General features: G+C 44.2%; 1 protein-coding gene across 1 annotated transcript in view; it reads right to left on the bottom strand.

Annotated features, from left to right (window-relative positions):
* Window positions 1–24,187, bottom strand: part of LOC140722140 (E3 ubiquitin-protein ligase TRIM39-like) — a 66,006-nt gene that overhangs the window by 37,605 nt on the left and 4,214 nt on the right. The window contains exons 2-4 of the mRNA XM_073036933.1: window positions 23,356–23,378; window positions 23,150–23,268; window positions 10,764–10,945 (exon numbers count right to left, since the gene is read on the bottom strand). Of these exons, the coding sequence (XP_072893034.1) occupies window positions 10,764–10,945; window positions 23,150–23,268; window positions 23,356–23,378 (324 nt within the window). The remainder of the gene's footprint in view (window positions 1–10,763; window positions 10,946–23,149; window positions 23,269–23,355; window positions 23,379–24,187) is intronic.

Here is a 24,187-nt window from a genome sequence, read left to right on the forward strand (position 1 = left end):
TGGCTTTCAGGGTTCCATTAATTCTCTCTACCAAGCCCTGCGACTGAGGGTGGTATACACATCCAAATCTTTGCTTTATCCTCAGCGCCTGTAGTACCAGTTTGACCACTTTCTGGATAAAAGCTGAACCGTTGTCTGAACTAACTTCTGTAGGTATTCCAAACCTTGGGATCACTTCATTTGTCCGGAATTTTACCACTGTCTTTGCCCCTTGATCTCTTGAAGGTACCGCCTCCACCTATCTGCTAAATCGATCAATTACTACCAGCATGTATCTTTTCCCTCTCACTGTCTTTATCATGTCTACGTAATCGATCACTAGATGTTTAAATGGTCCTTCAGGTACAGGAATGTGACCTATTGGGGTTGTAATTCCCTTCCGAACATTATTCTGTGCGCATACCTCGCACTGTGACAAAACAAAGTCCACTGAAGCCTGTAAATAAGGTGACCAAAAACCATCCTTCTTTATTTTCCTTATCACTTCCCCCCTTGCACAATGGTCCATCCCATGCGCTTCTGAAATCAGAATCGTCAGTAGAGGGGTGGGTGCTACCAACAAACCATCTTCCATGCTCCACAAGCCTTCCGGGTTCTGCTTGGCCCCCCTTTTTCTCCACATTGTCTGTTCTGCCAAAGTTGCCTTACCTTGTATTTCAATCAGGTTCTGGAGTTAGGCTTACCTGGGGGGCAATGACAGCTGATGTACATCCAGACGCTTTTCTGGCTGCCTCGTCTGCAGCTTGATTTCCCTTTGTTATTACATCGTTTCCCTTTTTATGTGCCTGGCATTTGACTATAGCCAATGCTTTAGGTTTCATTATGGCTTTTATTAAGTCTAGAATTTGCTGACAATGTTGTAAGGGATCTCCACTACTTTTTTAAAACCTCTCTGCTTCCACACTGCCCCGAACAAATGGCATACTCCGTGAGCATATGCTGAATGAGTATAGATGTCTACTTTCTCACCTTCCATCATTTCACACGCAGCTGTCAGGGCTTTGAGTTCTGCTAGTTGGGCGGAACACGGTTGGGGACAGGACTCCATCCTAATAATCTTATAGCGCGACTGATCCTGCTGCACCACTGAGAATCCTGCGTGATTTCCATCATAATCCCTATAACAAGAGCCATCTACGAACAGAACCTTTTTATCTATATCCTCTAGTGGTTCTGACCGTAAATCTGCTCTCAATTTGGCAAATGCCATCGTCTTCCCTATACAATCATGGGGTTCTCCTTCATAGTCTAAAGGGATAAAATCGGCTATATTACTGGTAGTGCATCTCTGTATAGTTATGTCAGGAAATGTCAATAGCATCTGATACGCTGCTATCCTGGCTGGCGTCAGCACAAATTTCCCTTTTTCCAGCAATTCTGCTACTTTGTGGTGTGTGTACAGAGTTGCAGGATAGCCCAGGGTTACCGATGATGCCTTTTCATATGCATAATACAGCGCCGCCAATCCCTGATAACAGGGTGGATACCCCTGAGCCACCTCATCTAGTCTCATACTGTAGTATGCTATCGGCTGCTTTGCTTTTCCTGTGCCTGTCTCTTGTGTTAGAACCGCTGTGACATAACCCTCCTGTCGGTTGGGTACATACAAATAAAAAACCTTCTCGTAGTCAGGCAAAGTTGCTGTGGCCGAGGATCGGGGGGGGGGGGGGGGGGAGGCAATCAGCGACTAGTTCAATGACTGTCTCAGCTTTGATTTGCAAATTAAAGTTTAACCCTTCTTGAAGAATCTTCTGCGTCTCCTTGTCATTTGTAAGGCACGAAAAACCACGACACCCTGTAGATCAACACAGTCCAATATCACCCCACGAATATAACAGCAACGAGATAATGCTGAGGCTTTATAAGACACGAGTCAGGCTGCCCCTGGAGTATTGTCAACAGTGCTGGGCCCCATATCTCAGACAGGATGTGTTATCATTGGAGAGAATCAAGAGGAAGTTCAGAAAGATGATTTTGGGAATGAAGGGGTTAAAATATGAGGAGCACTTGGCAGCTTTGACCCTGTGCTCACTGGAACTCAGAAAAATGCAGGGGCATCTCATTGAAACCTACCGAATGTTGAAAGGATTGGATAAGGTGGATGTGGAGAAGGTATTTCCTGTGGTTGGCCACAGCCACAAAGTCGAGGGGCCACCTTTTCAAACAGAGGTAAGCAGCTTATTTTTTTATGAGCCAAGGTGTATTGGATCTGTGGAATTCTCTGCCACAGACTGTGGTAGAGGCCGAGTGTGTGGGTATATTCAAGGCGGAAGTTGATCGTTTCCCGATCAGTCAGGGCATCAAAGGATATGGCGAGAGGTCAGATATCTGGAATTGAGTGCGATCTGGGATCAGCCATGATGGAAAGGTGGCTGACTCAATGGACTGAATGGACTAATTCTGTTCCTATGCCTTATGGACTTATGAACAGAAGCCCCCTCAATCATGATGAATCTCCTCTGCACTCCTCCAGCACAAAACATCCTTTGTACAGAATGCTAAGCGGAACTGAATGCAACTTTTGAAGAACGTTGTCAAGTCAGGCGGCATCTGTTGAGGGGAATAGAGTCGATGGTTGGGACAGAACCCCTCCCTTACGGCACTGACACAGGTCCTTCGGCCCAACCTTTCCATGCTGTCCTCCTGTTCATTTAAACTAATCCCTCTGCCTGTCTTTGACACAGAACACAGAAATCTACAGCACATTACAGGCTCTTCAGCCCACAATGTTGTACCGACCATGTAACCTACTCTAGAGACTGCCTAGGATTTCCTGATCGTATATCCCTCTATGTTTCTAAGCTCCATGAACCTATCTAAGAATCTCTTAAAATATCCTATTGTATCCACCTCCACCATCGCTGCCGGCAGTGCATTCCATGCACCCACCACTCTCTGTGTAAGAAACTTATCCCTGACATTCCCTCAGTACCGAATTCCAAGCAGCTTAAAACTACGTCCCCTCGTGTTAGTCACTTCAAGCCTGGGAAAATGCCTCTGGCTATCCACATGGTCAAAGCCTCTAATCATCTTATTACAATTACTTATGTACAGGATAGGAGAAATATAGCTTCAACATCACCTCACAGCTCTTGAACTCAATCCCATGGTTGATGAAGCCCGTCACACCAGACGCCTTCCTAACAACACTGCCAACCTCCACAGCAGCTTTGAATGTCATATGGACATGGACCCCAAGATCTCTCTGACCCTCCACACTGCCAAGAGTCTTACCATTAATATTATATTCTGTGTTCAAATTTGACCTGCAGAAATGAACCTCTTCATCTGTGTTGAACTCCATCTGCCACTTCCCAGTTCTGCATCCGAGGCGAGGAAATAGATTGCTGAGCCTCTAGCTAGGATCATTATGTCCTCATTATCCACGGGAATGGTACCGGAGGATTGGAGGGAGGCGAATGTTGTCCCCTTGTTCAAAAAGGGTATTAGGGATAGTCCGGATAATTATAGACAATTGAACGTTACATTTGTGGTGGAAAAGCTGTTGGAAAAGATTCACAAAGATAGGATCTATTGGCATTTGGAGAATCATGGTCTGATCAGTGACAGACAGCATGGCTTTCTGAAGGGCAGATCGTATCTAACAAGCCTGATGGAGTTCTTTTAAGAGGTGATCAGGTATATAGATGAGGGTAGTGCAGTGGATGTGATCTACATGTATTTTAGAAATGCATTTGATAAGATTCCACACGGTAGGCTTATTCAGAAAGTCAGAAGGCATGGGATCCAGGGATGTTTGACCAGGTGGATTCAGAATTGGCTTGTCTGCAGAAAGCAGAGAGTTGTGGTGGAGTGAGTACATTCGGATTGGAGGGTTGTGATTAGTGTTGTCCCACAAGGATCAATTCTGGGATCCCTACTTTTCGTGATTTTTATTAACGACCTGGATGTGGGGGTAGAAGGATGGGTTGGCAAGTTTGCAGAAGACACAAAGGTTGGTGGTGTTGTGGATAGTGCAGAGAATTGTCAAAGATTGCAGAGAGATATTGATAGGATGCAGGAGTGGGTTGAGAAGTTGCAGATAGAGTTCAACCTGGAGAAGTGTGAGGTGGTACACTTTAGAAGGACAAACTCCAAGGCAGAGTACAAAGTAAATGGCAGGATACTTGGAAGTGTGGAGGAGCAGAGGGATCGTGTGCTACATGTCCACAGATCCCTGAAAGTTACCTCACTGGTAGACAGAGTAGTTAAGAAAGCTTATGGCGTGTTAGCTTTCATAAGTCGAGGGATAGACTTTAAGAGTCGCGATGTAATGATGAAGCTCTCTAAAACTCTGGTTGGGCCACACGTGGAGTACTATGTCCAGTTCTGGTCACCTCACTATAAGAAGGATGTGGAAGCATTGGAAAGGGTACAGAGGAGATTCAACAGAATGCTGCCTGGTTTAGAGAGTATGGATTATGATCAGAGATTAAGGGAGCTAGGGCTTTACTCTCTAAGGAAAGGAGGATGATGAGAGGAGAAATGATAGAGGTATAGTTGATATTAAGGGGAATAGATAGAGTGGACAGCCAGCGCCTCTTGCCCAGGGCACCACTGCTCAATATAAGAGGACATGGCTTTAAGGTAAGGGGAGAGAAGTTCAACGGGGATATTAGAGGAAGATTTTATACTCAGAGAGTGGTTGGTGCGGGGAATGCACTGCCCGAGTCAGTGGTGGAGGCAGATACACTAGTGAAGTTTAAGAGACTATTTAACAGGTATACGGAGGAATTTAAGTATTGTGGGCCGAAGGGGCTGTACTGTGCTGTATTGTTCTATGTTCTATCTTTTTCTCGCTGGAATCTCTCTTTTAATTTAATTTTTTATTGAATGCACGACACAGTACAGAAAACGTAATGCATTACATTTTCCTCCATTTTGCTTTTATACCTTACCCCTAAACAACGCCACACCGTCATCAGTGGGGCCTTCTGGGAGTTGTAGTCATTAATCTCGCTCGATCCCTGTCAATGCATGTTTCGTCATCCACCACAGAGGTCACCGAAACAGACCCACCGAGGCGCGAAGGGGAATCACACCCGTCCTTGTGGGCGCAGAGGCCGGCGACACCGACAGAAGCTACACGCTGATCTCCGCCATGGCGATGGAGCGGAAGAGGAGGGGCTGATCATGGACCGATTTCATCCAGCCTATCATAACTCAGGCTTAACACAGACCCCTGCTGTCATTGGCTGCAGTGCCTGTGGCTCAAATGGGAACTCAAAGGGTGATTAGTTTATGTGAACGTCAGTCAGTCTTCCTGTCTTTATGAGTTTGGATTTGGATTGAAAACTGGACAGGAAGCAAATTGGGAGACATGTGAGTTTTTATGTGATGGTGCATCCGTCTCCGAGTGACATTATTAACAATAAAAGGGCAAAGGCCGTGGTGAGGAAGGAGGTGATTTACTGGAGCTTATATGGAGATAATATTGGAAGGGATATCAAACTTGGAATTGTTTGGGATATGATTTAGAAAATGGGGGGATTTTTGGGGATCATAATATTCCAGTGATGATTAATGAGGGCAAAATGATTGCTACTGAAACAGGGAAGGTTGTGTTACTGGCTGGGTTATTTGCTGAGATTCACAATCAGGATAATTTAAGTGAAGAAATTAAACAATGTAGGGATACGTTTTTCAGTGAATACCCTGATGTGCTGGAAGTCAGCTGTAGCAATGATAGTATCACATATGGAGAGATTTATTTGTATGAATATAAGAAGTCTATTAATAATGCTGGTCAGGTGTCCCCAGGAAAGAGTGATATTTGAAATTGTAATTGTGTATAATTCTCTTTTGTGAAAATATTGAATGTTTGAATTGTGCATCTACTTTCCTCATGGAAAATGGAAATAGTAGTGCCAATTCTAAAACCTGGCATATCCCCATTTGATCCTTCTAGTTAAGCGCCGATATCGTGAATGTCTCATTTATGTAAACATTTGGAATGTATGGTAATCAAGCGCTTGAGTTATATTTTGGAAAGAGTGATGATGAAGTGTTTTATTAGAGTGGATTTTGGAAGGGTGAAATTACATTAGATTCAGTTTTAGGTTTGGAAGATTATATTCGGATAGAACAATTAAATAAAGATGTTGTAATAGCAGTATTTCTTGATACTCAAAAGGGAAATGATATGGAAGAAAGGACTTTTGATTAAATTAGGAGTGAGGGGGACATTGTATAATTTTTCTGAGTTTTTTTTGATGGACTGTCCAAGTACCGGTCGGCATGTTATGTTTGTGTTTCTATGAGATAGAGAATGGGATCCCACAAGGCAGTATTTGTAGCCCTTCATTATTTAATATTATGATTAATGATATTTTCTCTGAGATGGGAAAATGGGATACCCTGGGTAAATCACAATATACAGATGACGTAGCTTTATAGATTAGAGGTATTAATTGCAATTTACCATTAATTGGTCAAACAGTGGGCAGATCGATGAGGATTTTAAGCTTTCAGTCGATAAAACACATTACGTGGTTTACAAACAGCATTAATAGACTTGCACTTGATTTTAAATTACATGATCAATGCCTTGAGGAAGTGTCAGTGGTAAGATTTTTCAGTATGTGGATGGATAATAAGCTGACATGGAAGCACCTATCAGTAAAATAATTGATAAATGTAAAGGAGCTTTAAATCTCCTTAGAAATCTATGTGGGTATTCTTTGGTGCAACATGAAAATCTTTGCTGACCAATTATATTTGTTTAATTTGATCTGTTCTTGATTATGTCTGTGTGGCTTATGGATCAGCCTCGTCTTCAAATTAAAAATGTTTGTATGCGGTACAATTACAGACTTTCAGATTATTTTCTGGGGCAGTAATGTTGTCTCCTGTTTTGGCTATACTGATTGCAATGGGACAATTGCCCTCAAAGTAACAGTGGTTCAAGTTGCTGTCAACATACTGGATTAATTTGCGGGGGCAAGGAAATGTTCATCCTGTTAAAGGTGTGCTGGAGGACGGTTGGGGACATCACAAGAAGAGTGTTTTTTGTTTTGGGTGGCTGGGTTCTTATCACGCTGGGAATACGGGTGTATTTGATGATACAATATGTCCCACTGTAGCTTTCTCTGTAACCACACCTTGTTTTTTCCAATGACTTCAGTTGAGTTTAGGTTACACGATCGGATTCGGTTCTGCCTGAGAGTCTGTTGGTTCATCAGTAAATTAATGAAAATTATTATCATACAGTAACCCTTTTTACAGATGGATCAGAAGATAATTTAACTGGGGATGTTGGTGTGGCTGTTTTTGTGTGCCTGCATTGCAGGTAATGATAAAGAAATGACTTATAATCATTTGTCAGCATAGAAAGCAGAATTCTTTGGCAACAGTTTCGGCTTACAGTGGGTGGAGGAAATTGGTCCTTATAATTTGCTTAGAATGCATTTCGGTTTTGATGTGTCTTAAACAGGTCATTCTGGCAGTAGGTCAGATTGACTGTTGGAAACTTGTCAAACGGTATTTCATATATAAAGTTTGATTTATATGTCTGCACATTATGGGCCCTGCACATCACACTGTTGAGGGAAATGATGGGGTTGACTGTTTTGCACCAAAAGCTGTTAAATGTTAAGCTGTGGATATAGACCTTCCACTTAGCAAATTAGAAGCTAAAGGGTTGGTAGTTTTAAGAATTAGGGGCTTATGGCAAGACTTAGGATAATGGACATAAGGACAGACACCTTTATAGAATACATAAACCTGTTGGGTTTATAGAAGAAGGGCTTAAAACAAGGGAAGGAATGATATTGACATGACATAGAAATGTCCACACTATGCTTAATTTATGTCTTGTATCTAATTGGAAAACTTCATTCTGTGTCGTGTACATTTTGTCATTATGAAACTGTCGGAACACATATATTTCAATGTGAAGCGTATAAGGCTGAAGAAAAATCAAATGCAGTCTTCAGTACAATCTTTGCAAGGGTAGATAGTTTTCAGATAAAAACTTTATTAAATTGTGGGATTGACTTTAATTTAATTCACAGTTTGAGCTGGAAAAGGCATGTAATAATTGTGTTAAACCTAAGGAAATGGCATATAAGGTAGCAAAGTTGAGTGGGATGTTGGATTATTGGGATGCTCTTAAAATCCAACAAAATGCAACGAAAAAAGCCATAAGAATGGACAAGACAAAATATGAGGGCAAACTGGCCAATAATATAAATCAGGATACTAAAAGTTTAGTTTTCAGTTACATGAAGAGTGAAAGGGAGATGAGAGTTGATACTGGACCACAGGAAAATGATGCTGGTGAAGTGGTAATGGGGGACAAAGAAATGGCAGATGAACTTAATGAACAATCTTCACTGTCTTTTCCAGTCAGTACCGCCCCCACTTGTCCCATTTAACCTGTCTCATTACGAGTGGACTTTAGGACCCGGGGCAGCTCAGGACCCGCCGCCCGCAGCTGCTGCTGAATCCCCGGTGTTTCTGTTCAGTTGACGGATGCGGTGAACGAGTTAAAATTAATCGATCGATAATTCTTATGTCGTGTTTATTTCACTCCATGGAACCCAGGCCGTAACGCTCCAAACCTCTCCCATCCATGTATCTATCCAATTTATTCTTAAATCTCCAATCTTAGTGTCATCAGCAAAATTGCTGATCCAATTGACCACATCTATATCATTGATATCGACAACAAACAGCAATAGTCCCAGCACAGATCCCTGAGACACACCACTAGTCACAGGCCTCCAGTCTGAGAAGCAATCATCAATTACCACTCTCTGTCTTCTCCCACACAGCCAATTTCGAATCCAGTTTCCAACCTCTCTATGGATACCTAGTGTCTGAACCTTCTGAACTAACCTCCCATGTGGGACCTTGTCAAAGACCTTACTAAAGTTCATGCAGACAACATCCAAAGCCTTTCCTTCATCTACTTTCTTGGTCACCTCCTCGAAAAACTCTGCAACATTCATTAAACACGATCTACCATGCACAAAGCCATACTGACTATCCTTAATCAGCCCTTGGCTGTCCAAATACTTGTATAACCGATCTCTCAGAACACCTTCCAATAATTTACCTACTACTGATGTCAGGCTGACTGGCCTGTAGTTACCTGGTTTACTATTGGAGCCTTTTTTAAAGAACGGAACAACATGAGCTATCCTCCAATCCTCCGGCACTGCACCCTTGGCTACGGACATTTTAAATATTTGTGTCAGGTCCCCTGCCTTTTTGTACACTAGTCTCACTCAAGGTCCGAAAAAATAACAAGTCAGGCCCGGGGGATTTATCTACCTTTATGCGCTGTAAGGCAGCAAGCACCTCCTCCCCTTTAATCTCTATATGTTCCATGACACTACTGCTTGTTTCCCTTCCTTCCATATACACTATGCCAGTTTCCTGAGTAAATACTGATGCAAAAAAAAAAAACTGATTAAGATCTCCCCCATCTCGTGAGGCTCCACATTTTGATCTTCTAGGGGACAATTTTGTCACTTACTATCCACTTACTCTCAATATATTTGTAGAAATCCTTTGGGTTTGCCTTCACATTATCTGCCAAAGCAACCTCATGTCTTTTTGCCTTCCTGATTTCCTTTTTAGTATTTTCTAACATTTTCTATACTCTTCAGGTATCTCATTTATTCTTTGTTGCCGATACCTGCTATACACTTCTCCCTTTTTCTTAACCAGATCGCCAATACCCCTTGAAAACTAAGGTTCCCTATGCCTGTTAAATTTGCCTTTAATCCTGGGAGGAACTTTCAAACTCTGCACTCTCAGAATTTCGCCTTTGAACTTACTGAACACATACTTGCCAGAAAAAAATGTTTCCCAATCCACTTTTCCGAGATACTTGTTCATTTCCACAAAATTGGCCCTTCTCCAATTTTACCGGAACATTAAGCTGCCAGTTCTGCCCCTCCTGCCACCAAGTCTCACTAATAGCAGTAATGTCGTAATCCCACGTGTCAGCCCACGCCCTAAACTCATCTGTTTTACCTACAATACTCCGTGCATTGAAATAGATGCACCTGAGAATATTTATATCATGCGTAAAGCATTTTTATTTCATTTCTGTCAATACATGCAGTCCTCTCATGTTCCTTATCCTCCTCCATCTCATTATCTGCTCTAACACTCTGGTTCCCCTCCCGCTGCAAATCTAGATTAAATCCCCCGGAGCAACACTGGCAAATCTACCCGCAAGAATGTTAGTCCCCCTCCAGTTCAGGGGCAAACCGTCCCGTCGGAACAGGCCCCACCTTCCCGGGAACAAAGCCCAATTGTCCAGAAACATGAAGCCCTCCCTCCTGCACCATCTCCTTAGCCACGTATTTAGCTGCACTCCCCGCACATTTATATTTACAGGGACTTTACTCCTGACGCCGGTCCGGGACCCGACCCGTTTACAGACCCGGAGCGGAACCAGAGCAGATTCTCAGCCACTGGTTTTCATCCCCAGTCCGGAAGAGAGGATAAAGTTTCCCCGTGAATTTATTCCCAGTGAAGGTGTGGAGATGGGACTTGGTCTCCGCTTTGTAAAATGTAACTGTCCCGGACTCGTGACTGAGATAAACTCCCACCCTCCCGGGGATGGGACCGGCAGGGAGACGGGACTCGGAGGAGGGGAGACCATGGGACACGTCATAATCCCGATGTAACACGTCATAATGCCGCCCGATGATCCAAAATCCGGTCTCCGAACTGAGACTGAACCATCCCTTCCTCTCCACAGACTCTGCGGCGACTCCCAGCCACCAGACCCGATTCCCCGTCACCTCCACCTCCCAGTAATGTCTCCCCGATGTGAATCCCTCCGATCCCAGCACACAAGCCCAGTCTGTGAATCGCTTCTCGGTGTCAGGGAGATTCCTCCCGGTCCCGGTATATCTCACACTCTTCCGATCCACAGACACCTCGAGATACGGATTCGCCGTTTCCACATCCAGGGTGGCAGAGACTGGGGGGAGAAGCAGAAAATTAGAGAGTCCCCTGGGATCGGGGGAAGACTCGGACAGCGCGGCCCCGGAGATCAGGGGGATACTCGGGCAGCGCGGCCCGGGACCGGTGGAAAGGCCGCTGGGCCTCAGGCGCAGTCGAGTGGACGACACAAACCTTCACCGTGGTTTGACCCGACGGAAGCGGACGGACAGCTAATGTTTCCCCGTGGGTTTTACGCCGGACAGGGGAAATATCCTCCCTCACTCCTACCTGTTGACCCCTGAAAGAAGTTTGTGTTTCCATGAGATCTCCTCTCATTCTTCGAAACTGGGAACAGAGAACATAGAGCAGTACAGCACAGGAACAGGCTGTACAATGTTCACTTTCATTTGTGAGTGTGAAGTGGGGGAGTGTGATGGTTTGAAACAATAAAGGAGGTGAGAATGGGAACCAGTAGGGGAGAGATGAATGGCAGATTGAACCAGGAGGGGGAGGGGTGGAAAGCCTGTGGGTGAACTGAGTGTGTAGACGTAATGAGAAGCGAGAGGTGGCAAAGATGGCAGATGAGGATGACTTTGTCCCCTTTCCCACAACCCCATTCCCCGTAGCCCCTCATTAGGACAGGGGATGAATTTGCAGGGACCTTTAAGCAACACAGGTCTTGATGAAGTGTTTCAGTCTGAACCGTCGACTGTTTATTCTTTTCCTTAGAAACTTCCCGGCCTGCTGTTCCCCCAACAATTTGTGTGTGTTACTCTGCTTTAAATATACTCAATTATTTGGTCTCCACAGCTGCCTGTGGCAGATTCACTATCCTGTGGATAAAGGAATTCCTCCTCATCTCTGTCCTAAATGGACATCCCTATAGTCAGAGGTTGTGCTTACCGTTCTCGACCCACCCACATCCTCCCAACGTCAAATCTCTCCAGACAGGTGTCAGCGAGATCTGGCGAGACCCTTCATCAGGACCTGTGTAGCTTGGATTACCAGCATCTGCAGATTTTCTCCTGTTTGCTTTTTAAAGCAGAACTTAATAAGTAAACTTCCTGATTGATCAGAGTCTCCAAAGTTATGGGGAGGAGGCGGGAGAATAGGTTTGATGGGAATAATAGATAGATAGATAGATAGATAGATAGATAGATAGATAGATAGATAGATAGATAGATAGATACTTTATTCATCCCCATGGGGAAATTCAACATTTTTTCCAATGTCCCATACACTTATTGTAGCTATCATAAATCAGCTATTCTGCTAAACTCCCGTGAGTACAGGCCCAGAACCATCAAACACTCCTCATCTGTTAACTCTTTCATTCCCGGAATCATTCTTGTGAATCTTCTGGACCCCCTCCAATACTCCAAGTGTGGTCTGACCAATGCCTTATAAAACCTCAGAATTACATCCTTGCTCTTGTACTCTAATCCTCTCGAAATGAAAGCAAACATTGAGTTTGCCAATCTTACCACTGACACAAACTGCAAGTTAGCCCTCAGGGAATCCTGCGCAAGGACACCCATGTCCCTTTGCACCTCTGATTTTTGAATTTCGCCCTGTTTACAGAATTGTCTCTGCCTTTATTCCTTCGACCACAAAGTCGTACCTGCCTAAGTTTGTACATGCCAACCTCTACCTGCGCTACAAGATCCTTATTACGTATACTGTTGCATTCAAATAAGACCATAAGACAAAGCAGCAGAAGTCGGCCGTTCGGTCCTTCGAGTCTGCTCCGCCATTTTATCATCAGCTAATCCATTCTCCCATTTAGTCCCACTCCCCCACCTTCTCACCATGACCTTTCATGCCCTGGCAACTCACATACCTATCAATCTCTGTTTTAAATACACCCAATGACCTGGCCTCCACTTCCGCAAGAAATTCACAGATTCACCACCCTCTGGCTAAAAAAAATTCTTCGCATCTCCGTTCTGAATGGGCGCCCTTCAATCTTTAAGTCATGCTCTCTCGTACTAGAATCCTCCACCATGAGAAACAACTTTGCCACATCCACTCTGTCCATGCCTGTTAAAATTCGACATGTTTCTGTAAGTTTCCCCCCATTCTTCTAAACTCCAAGGAGTACAATCCAAGAGCGGTCAAATGTTCCTCACATGTTAACACTCTCATTCCCGGAATCGTTCTAGTCAATCTTCTCTGAACCCTCTCCAATGTCAGAAAATCCTTTCTTAAATAAGGAGCCCAAAACTGCACACAGTATTCCAAGTGAGGTCTTATCAGTGCTTTTTTAGAGCCTCAATATCACATCCCTGCTCTTATGTTCTATTCCTCTAGAAATGAATGCCAACATTGCATTCACCTTCTTCACCACCGACTAAACCTGGAGGTTAACCTTAAGGGTATCCTGCACGAGCACTCCCAAGTCCCATTGCATCTCAGAACTTTGAATTCTCTCTCCATTTAAATAATAGTCTGCCCGTTTATTTCTTCTACCAACGTGCATGACCATACACTTTTCAACATTGTATTTCATTTGCCACTTCTTTGCCCATTCTCCCAATCTATCCAAGTCTCTCTGCAGACTCTCTTTCTGCTCAGCACTACCGTCCCCTCCAGTTATCTTTGTATCATCAGCAAACTTAGCCACAAATCCATCGATTACATAATCCAAATTGTTGATATACAACGTAAAAAGAAGTGGCCCCATCACGGACCCCTGTGGAACACCACGGGTAACTGGCAGACAACCAGAATGGGATCCTTTATTCTCACTCTCTGTTTCCTGCCAATCAACCAACGCTCTAGCGACGTATGTAACTTCCCTGTAATTCCATGGGCTCTTATCTTGTTCAGCGGCCTCATGTGTGGCACCTTGTCAAAGGCCTTCTGAAAATCCAAATACACAACATCCACTGCATCTCCCTTGTCTAGCCTACTTGTAATTACCTCAAAAAATTTCAATGGGTTTGTCAGGCAGGATTTCCCTTTAAGGAAACCTTGATAAGAGTTTGGTCTATCTTGTCACATGCCTCCAGATACTCGGTAACCTCATCATTGACAATTAACTCCGACAACCTCCCAACCATGTCAAGCGAATAGGTCTATAATTTACTTTTTGCTTCCTTGCACCTTTCTTAAATACCAGAGTGGCATTTACAATCTTCCACTCCTCCGGAACGATGCCAGATTCTATTGACTTTTGAAAGATCATTGCTAATGCGTCCACGATCTCCACAGCTACTTCCTTCAAAACACAAGGGTGCATTCCATCTGGTACTGGAGATTTAACCACCCTTAGACTATTCAGCTTCCTGAGTACTTTCTCTGTAGTAATTGTGACTGCACACACTTCTCTTCCCTGACACCCTTGAGTGTCCGGTATACTGCTGATATCTTCCTCAGTGAGGACTGATGCAAATACTCGTTCAGTTCCTCAGCCATCTCCTTATCTCCCATTACAATTTCTCCAGCATCATTTTCTATCTGTCCTATATCCACTCTCACCTGTTTTTTTATTCTTTATATAGTTGAAAAAGCTTTTAGTATCTTCTTTCATATTATTTGCCCCATCACCTGCCTGTCCTTCTTGACATCTTTACTGACCACTATCTTAGATTTATTTCTGTTTTCCCCCTCCTCCACTCTATCATTCCGGTTTCCCATTCCCCTGCCAAATTAGTTTAAACCCTCCCTAACAGCTCTATTAAACATTCCCGCTAAGGTTCAGGTGTAACCCGTCCTTTTTGAACAGGTAATACTTCCCCTAGAAGAGATCCCAATGATCCAAGAATCTGAAGCCCTGCCCCCTGCACCAGTCTCTCAGCCACGCATTCATCAGCCTGATCCTACTATTCTTGCCCTCGCTAGCACGTGGCACAGGTAGCAATACTGAGATTACTACCCTGGAGGTCCTGCTTCTCAGCTTAATTCCTATCTCCCGGAAATCTCTCCTCAGGACCTCCTCCCTTTTCCTCTCTATGTCATTGGTACCAACATGTACCAAGACAGCTGGCTGCTCGCCCTCTCCCTTCAGAATATTCTGGACCCGATCCGAGACATCCCGTACCCTGGCACCTGGGAGGCAGCACACCATGCGGGTATCTCTACCAGGCTCACAAATCTCCTGACTGTTCCCCTGACTATAGAATCCCCTATGACTACCGCATTCCTCTTCTCCCTCCTTCCCTCCTGCACAACAGCGCCAGGCTCAGTGCCAGAGACCCGGTCACCGTGGCCGTCCCGTCAGGTCATCCCCCTCAACAGCATCCGAGACGATATACTTGTTGCTGATGGGGGCAGCCACAGGGGTGCTCTCCACTATCCGGGCATTTCCCTTCCCTCTCCTGACAGTCACCCAGTTTTCTGACCCCTGTAGCCTAGGGATGACAACCTCCCTGTAGCTGCTGTCTATCACCTCTTCATTTTCTCTAATAAGCAGTAGGTCATCAAGCTGCAGCTCCACATCCCTAACACGGTCTCCGAGGAGTTGAATCTCGGTTCACCTGGTGCAGATGTGGCTATCAGTGAGGCTGGAGGTCTCCCAGGATTCCCACATCTGACACCCTGAGCAAAGCACTAACCCTGCAGACATGCTGCCTAATTCTACAAGAATGAAACAAAGAAAGATAGGTCTACTCACCCACTTACTTCGCCAAACACACGGACTTTTTAAACCGTTAGCTAATGTGCCCTGCTGTTCCCCCGACCGCCCAGGCCGATTTGCCAAGGGGAGAAAAAGAGTCGGTGCCTCGCTCTCGCCTCTTCCCGTTACCGCCTAAGCCCGTTGAGCCAAAGCCCTACACTCTGCTGCCACCCACTCCGCTGCCCGCTGTACAGGGTGGTCATCTTTTTAAACTCTCCGCGCTGTCCTGCGCAGTCTCGCCATTCTTGTACGCGAGGTTTTTATTTAAAAAACTGCCTTCCTTCAGAATTTAGCTCCCACGTCGCCCTTCTTGTTCCAATCTAATAAAACACCTTCAGTCCTGTACTCATCACCCTATTCCACACTGTCCACATGAAATTCAGCAAGGCCTTTGATGTCGATGATAGACCACACTTGGAGTATTGTCTGCATTCCCGGTTCCCGAATATGGGGAGGATGTCATTACACTGGACAGGAGGCTTCAGGAGGATGTTACCAGGACTGGAGGCTTGGGTTAAAAGCAGAGAGTGTATAAGCTTGGGCTATTCAGTTGTAGTGTCGGATGTTCAGGTCCCTTATCAAGGTACATAATTCATAAGGAGCTTAAATAACGTTTCTTTGTCCAAGAAACGGGAGTACAGAACCAGAGGCCTCAGATTGAAAGTGAGATGGGAATTTTTTCTGAGTGGTCTATCGGGTAACATTCTCATAGAGAGGGAGGTTGGTAAATGGAATTTGCCCTCAGACGCTGTAGAAACAGGTAAAAATAAAATATTTTAAAATAAATTGGGGCAGGTACACAGATGGGAAATGGTTAGCGGGATGGGGGGGGGGGGCAAACACACACAAATGGGCCATGCTCAAGAAGACATCTTAGTCTTGCAGATTGATGAAGTGGGTCGTGAGTTCAACATCCATCAAACCCTCCCAGATCATCCTCCTGAGGAATCTCACCCCGGAGTCTGTCTGTGAAGTGTTGATGTGACGTCACGTCAGAGGGCAGCTCAGTGCCACAGAACAGACAGACTGGGTAAGGACGGCAGAGTTCAATCCTAAATGGGACTTTGTGCCTATTTCTGTGGACGTGTGTCACACTCTGATAGTATATCCGCGTGTGTGTGTGTGTGTGTGTGTGTGTGTGTGTGTGTGTGTGTGTGTGTGTGTGTGTGTGTGTGTGTGTGTGTGTGTGTGTGTGTGTGTGTGTGTGTGTGTGTGGAATGTGGTAAATATCCGTGCGGTGTGAATACACATTGAAGGAGAGTGTGCACATTGAAGAATTTGTATGTTACAGTGTGTCATCACATGTCTGGTGTGTGTTGACAATGTGTGACGTGTTTGAGTTGTTTGAATGAATAAGTGACTGTTTCTGAAGAGATTGGTTTCCAAGTTACTGACGGGAATAACGACGTACATTGCTGAGGCTCTGACTACAATCTTCCAGTCCTTCCTGTGTATGTGTGTGAGGGAGCTTTGCCAGGCCGGTTATGCTGTGTGTGCTTCTCCCGAGATGAAATCTTCACCCATGTCAATGCTTGTTGGTGTGTCCGAGCTCATTCTCACAATCCTTCAATGTAGTGGTCTGATCAACATAAGACATAGGAGCAGAATTAGGCCATTGGCCTATCGAGTCTTCTCCGCCATTCAATCATGGCTGATCCTTTTTTTCCCTCCTCAGCCCCACTCCCTGGTCTTCTCCCCGTAACCTTTGATGCTGTGTCCAATCTAGAACCTATCAAGCTCTGCCTTATATACACACAACAAGTTCCACAAATTCACCAGCTGCTGGCTCAAGTTTCTCCGCCTCTGTTTTAAATAGACCCCCCTCTAGTTTGAAGCTGTGCCCTCTTGTCCTAAACTCACCATCATGGGAAACATGCTTTCCACATCTACTCTGTCTAGGACTTTCAACATTCGAAAGGTTTCAATGAGATCCCCCCTCATCTTTCTAAATTCCAGCGAGTACAGACACAGAGCTATCAAACGTTCCTCGTATGATAACCCTTTCATTCCTGGAATCGTCCTTATGAAATGAACCTTCTGCAATGCCAGCACATCTTTTCTTAGATGAGGAGCCCAAGTTCACAATACTCGAGGTGAGGCTTCACCAGTGCCTTATCAAGCCTCAGCATCACATCCCTGCTCTTGAATTGAATGCTATCTAAACCCCTTGAATTGAATGCTAACATTGGATTTGCCTTCCTCACCACTGACTCTACCTGCAAGTTAACCTTTAGGGTGTTCTGCAGAATGACTGCTAAGTCCATTTTCATCTCAGCTTTTTGGGTTTTCTCCCCATTTGAAAAAAAAACTGCACATTATTTCTACTATCACAGTGCATGGCCGTGCATTTTCCAACATTGTATATCATTTGCCACTTTCCTTCCCATTCTCATTCAAGTCCTTGTCCAGCCTAACTGTTTCCTCAACACTACCGGCCCCTCCGCCAATCTTTGTATCATATGAAAACTTGGCAACAAAGCCATCTTCTCTAGGACAAGAGGGTATGAATTCAGGATTGAAGGACGTCCTTTTAGAACTGAGATGTGGAGAAATTACTTTAGTCAGTGTGTCGAAAATCTGTGGAATTTGTTGACACAAGTGGATGTTAAGACAAGTTATATTTAAGGCAGAGATAGATAGGATCTTGTTTAGCCTGGGCATCAAAGGGTATGGGGTGAAAGCAGGGGAGTGGGGACGACTGGAAGAATTGGATCTGCCCATGACTGAATGGTGGAGCAGACTAGATGGGCCGAATGGCTCCTATAACTTATGGTCTATTCTATCAGCAAAATCTTGATATACAGCATAAAATAATGGTGTCCTAACACTGACCTCTGTGAAACACGAGTCACTGGTAGCAAACCAGAAAAGGATCCCTTTACTCTCATTCGCTGTTTCCTACCAGTCAGCCAATATTCTAACCATGCCTGTAACTTTTCTGTAATACCATGGCCTCTTAACCTGGTTGCCACCTTCATGTGTGGCACCTTGTCAAAGGCCTTCTGAGATTCCAAATATACAACATCTCCTTTATCTATCCTACTTGTAATCTCCTCAAAGAATCCCAACAGGTTTGTCAGGCAAGATATTCCCTTAATGAAGCCATGCTGACTTGTCCTATCTTGTCCAGTGTCACCACGTATTTCATAACCTCATACTATCACCATATAACCATATAACAATTACAGCATGGAAACAGGCCATCTTGGCCCTCCTAGTCCGTGCTGAACGCTTACTCTCACCTAGTCTCACTGACCCGCACTCAGCCCATAACCCTCCATTCCTTTCCTGTCCATATACCTATCCAATTTTACTTTAAGTGACAATATCGAACTTACCTCTACCACTTCCTCTGAGTAAAGAAGTTCCCCCTCGTGTTACCGCTAAGTTTTTGCCCCCAACTCTCAACTCATGTCCTCTTGTTTGAATCTCCCCTACTCTCAATTGAAAAAAGCCTCCACGTCAACTCTATCTATCCCCCTCATAATTTTAAGTACCTCGATCAAGTTCTCCCGCAATCTTCTACATTCCAAAGAATAAAGACCTAACTTGCTCAACCTTTCTCTGTAACTTACGTGCTGAAACCCAGGTAACATTCTAGTAAATCTTCTCTGTACTCTCTCTATTTTGTTGACACCTTTCCTATAATTCGGTGACCAGAACTGTACACAATACTCCAAGTTTGGCCTTACCAATGCCTTGTACAATTTTAACATTACATCCCAACTCCTATACTCAATGCTCTGATTTATAAAGGCCAGCATACCAAAAGCTTTCTTCACCACCCTATCCACATGAAATTCCACTTTCAGGGAACTATGCACCATTATTCGTAGATCACTCTGTTCTACTGCGTTCTTCAATGCCCGACCATTAACCATGTATGTCCTATTTTGCTTTGTCCTACTGTTACATACCCGTGGGTGTCTTGTACCTGTCGCATGACCATGCTGTAATTGAGGCTATGCTGGGCATGATGTAATGGTCTTATGCTGGTGGAGTGACGTTATTTTTCCCGCCAGTGGGAGGTCATGTGATAGTTTTTTTCAACAGGGTATAAAAGGAGAACCCCTCCTTGTGAGGTGGGGCAGTTCGTGGCTGAATTCGCCACTGACTCCATGTTGCTGCGTGGTCGATGTTATGATGCAGTTTTGTTTAAAAGTGTAGTTTTACTTTCTGTGTTAACCCTCAACGGTTATTGCCAGCAGTTTTGCTACAATACTGCCAGTTAAAATCAAGTCGGAGAGTGAAGATTCAAAGTTCGGGAAGCTGAAAGATCGAGGAAAGTTGATGTCGGCTGTAAAGCAGGTTCGACCGTTATTTAATCTTCGTACGAAGAATTAGTAACTTGTGTCCAAGATAACTCCTACTTTGCCCCAAAAGAGCAGAAAGAGTTGGATGCAGAGTTTCGCCAAGGAAAGGTCAGTGCCTTTAAGCCGTTTTATTTCCTTCAATCGTAAATCCCTCGGCAAAGCCCACTTCAGCTAGGATCAGCAGTAACGTCACGAAAGAGAATTTATTATCTCAAGGAAAGCCTCTCCTAAGTGACTGTATAAACATTTGGACTTTCGCATTCCTACTTCTAAGAACTGTTTTTGCATTATCACTTTAAGAACTGAGTTCGCGTTTCTCGCTTTAAGAACTGTTCGAGCTGCCGTATCGCAGCCGACTTCCGGTTAAGTTAGTCTTTTGTTTACTTTTGGTTTTTTTTTTAGCAGTGTTTAATAATTTTTTTTAATTTGTTAACAAAAACCTGTCTCAATTATATATTAATCGTTGCTGGATCGTAACACTACCAAAATGTAGCACCTCACACTTATCAGCATTAAACTCCATCTGCCATCATTCAGCCCACTCATCTAATTGGCCTAAATCTCTCTGCAAGCTTTGAAAACCTACTTCATTATCCACAATGCCACCCACCTTAGTATCATATGCATACTTACTAATCCAATTTACCACCCCATCATCCAGATCATTAATGTATATGACAAACAACATTGGACCCAGTACAGATCCCTGAGGCACACCACTAGTCACCGGCCTCCAACCTGACAAACAGTTGCCCACCACTACTCTCTGGCATCTCCCATCCAGCCACTGTTGAATCCATTTTACTACTTCAATATTACTACCTAACGATTGAACCTTCCTAAATAAACTCCCGTGTGGAACCTTGTCAAGGGACTTACTGAAGTCCATATAGACATCATCCACTGCTTTACCCTCGTGATTGTGCAATGTGCAATTTATAGTAATTTGTGATAAATAATATGTGCAACATGCTAGTCAATATAACATAGAAATACAGTTGTGTCAACATGAGTTAATCAGTCTGATGGCCCGGTTGAAGAACCTGTCCCGGAGCCTATTGCTCCTGGCTTTTATGCTGCGGTACCGTATTCCGGATGGTAGCAACTGGTACAGCTTGTGGTTGGGGTGACTCAGGTCTCCAATGATCCTTCTGGCCTTTTTAACACACCTGTCTTTGTAAAACAAGCTGGCAAATTGTTTTTCAAGTATTGTAAAAAAGTAAAACAGATGAGAGTGTTAATGAGGCCGGATATATAATAACGGGGGATAAAGGGATGGCAGATAAAATAAATATTTTGCATCAGTCTTAACCGTGGAAGACACCAGCGCTATGCCATATCATGAACAGTGTGAGGGAAGTGAAGTGAGTGCAGTTACTGTTACAAGGGAGAAGGTGATCAAAAAGCTGAAAGACTTAAAGGTACATAAGTCACCGGGACCATCTTAACAATTGACACTAACTTCTTCCCAACCACAGAGGTGAGGCTAACTGGCCTATAATTTCCTTTCGGTTGCCTTCCTCCTTACTTAAAGAGTTCAGTGACATTTGCCATTTTCCAGTCCTCTGGTTCCATGCCACGGTCCAATGATTTTTGGGAGATCATTTGAAATTCCTCCACGATGTCTATTGCTACCTCTTTCAGAACCCTAGGGTGCAGTTCATCTGGTCCGGGTGACTTATGTTGAATTCAGTCATGTTGTGAGCACTGCCTCCCAAGGTTTCTTTTAACTACTCACCTTTGGTTCAATACATAACACCCAATCCAGTAGAGCTGTTCCCCGAGTAGGCTCAACGACAAACTGCTCTAGAAAGCCATCACATTGCATTCAACAAACTCACTCTCTTGAGATCCTTTACCAACCTGATTTTCCCAATTGACCTGCATGTTGAAATCTCCCATGATTATCATAACATTGTCCTTTTCATCAGCCTTTTCTATTTCCAGTTGTAATCTGTGGGCCTCAACCCACTGACTGTTGGGAGGCCTGTATATGACTGCTGTCAGAATCATTTTTACTTTTGCAGTTCCTTACCTCAACCCACAAGATTCAACATCTTCCAATCCTATGTCACATCTTGCTGCTGATTTACCAGCAGAGCCACGCCACCCCATCGGCCTTCCTTCCTTCCTCCGATATATTGTGTAATCTTGGACATTCAGCTCCCAACTACAACCATCCTTCAGCCACGATTCCGTGATGGCCACAACATCATACCTGACAATCGGTAATAGTGCAACAAGATCATCCACCTTATTTCTCATACTCCATGCATTGAGATATAACACTTTGTCTACTGTATCTGCTATCCTTTTTGAATCTGCATCCTTAATGCACTGATACACCCTGCTGGCTGCAATTTTGTCCTTGCAAATGGCCCTATCCGACATTCTGACTGCATATGTCCTTACATTGTTACCATCAGTCCTATCCTTTCACTGCTGTTCCAACACCCCACTAAATTAGTTTAAACCCTCCCCAACAGCTCTATCAAACCTCTCTGAGAATATTGTTCTCCCTCGGGTCCAGGTGAAACCCGTCCCTTTTGAGCAGGTCATTCCTCCACCAGATGAGATCACACTGATCCAAGAACCTGAATCCCTGTCCCCAGCACCATCTTCTCAGCCATGTTTATCGGTCAAATTATCCTGTTTCTACCCTTACCAGCACGTGGCACAGGCAGCAATCCAGAAATTACAACCCTGGGTGTGCTGCTTCTGAACTTTCTACCAAGCTCTCCAAATTCAATTTTCAGGACCTCTTTGCCTTCACTTCCAATGTAATTGGTCCCAAAATGCACGAAGATATCTGACTGTTTTCCCTCCCACTCTAAAATGCTGCAGACACGATCCGAGACGTCCCTGACCCTGGCACCTGGGAGGCAACGTACCATTCAGGTGTCCCGTTCACATCAATAGATCCTCCTGTCTGTTCCTCTGATGATTGAGTCACCTATCGCTACTGCTCCCCTCTTCTCCATCTAACAACAGTGAGAGTTGCCGATCCAGAAGAGGAAAGACCATGAAGAAAGAATTTATGTCTTGGCGTGTTAGTGCAGTGTGCCTGGGATCAGGACACAGCGGTTCATCTGCCAGTCCCGTGTATTGGTTGTATTGTGACCCTGTGCTGGTGTGTTCAGGGGTCTGACATCTCCAGCTGACCATGTGACAGTGATCCCTCCCAGTCTGTGGAGTTGATGTGGAATAAATTTCAGTTCCACTTCATTCCATTATCACAGCCAATCCTGCAGCAACATAAAACTTAATTGTGTTTCATGAACAAGGAGAAATGAATCTTTGTAAGTTTTACCTCGCTTAATAGCATCAAGTGTTTCTTTCAGCACTGTGTTCAACAAATAGGGATGATAGAATTTTTCAACCGGTAGGGCTTCATCTGTCACTGACAATTCCTGGACATCATCACTGATTCTGTAAATAATAAATTGCTGGTTATAAACTGGAATTTTGAAGTATTTTACAAATACATACAGGGTTTCAGTAAAGAGCATGTCCTACCTCCTGTTCCGATGAGCTTCCTCCTGAAATAAATAAAAAAGCACCAATCTGATTAGACTTGGACTTACTGTCCAAATCCTGAATTTCATCCAAATCATTACAAGGTGTTGAAAATTCCCACTCCCACAGTCACAAACACACACCAGCAATACGGAACTACGGGGTAAATGACAGGGGAAGTTTCTGAATGTCAGACCATTACTGAGAGGATGAAACTTACAGGAAAGACAGGACAGGCTGCGCATTATCATCTGGATAAGATATCAGAATGATAAAATGGAACAATTGAAGATTGGTGAAGGATTTGATTGCGCGAAGGTGGAAAAAGTACCTCATTGTGGCGAACATGAGAGGACACAGGTGTTTGGAAGTAGTACGGAGGAGATGTCAGGGGTACGTGTTTGGAATGGGTGGAATGCGCTGCCGGCAACGAAGGTGGAGGTGGATGCGACAGGGTCTTTCAAATGACTCAAACATAGGTACATGGAACTTAGAAAAATGGAGAGCTATGGCTAACTCGAGGTAATTTCTAAAGTAGGTAGATGTTCGGCACAGCATTGTGGGCCAAAGAGACTGTATTATGCTGTAGGTTTTCTTTGTTAAACATAGAAACATAGAAAATATGTGCACGGGTAGGCTATTCAGCCCTTCGAGCCTGCACCGACATTCAGAATGATCATGGCTGATCATCCAACTCAGAACACTGTACCTGCTTTCTCTCCATACCCCCGATCCCTTTAGCCACAAGGGCCACATCTAATTTCCCCTTAAATATAGCCAATGAACCGGCCTCAGCTGTTTCCTGTGGCAGAGAACAGGAAACAGAATCACC

Source organism: Hemitrygon akajei, unplaced genomic scaffold (assembly GCF_048418815.1).
Source record: "Hemitrygon akajei unplaced genomic scaffold, sHemAka1.3 Scf000070, whole genome shotgun sequence".
NCBI lineage: Eukaryota > Metazoa > Chordata > Chondrichthyes > Myliobatiformes > Dasyatidae > Hemitrygon > Hemitrygon akajei.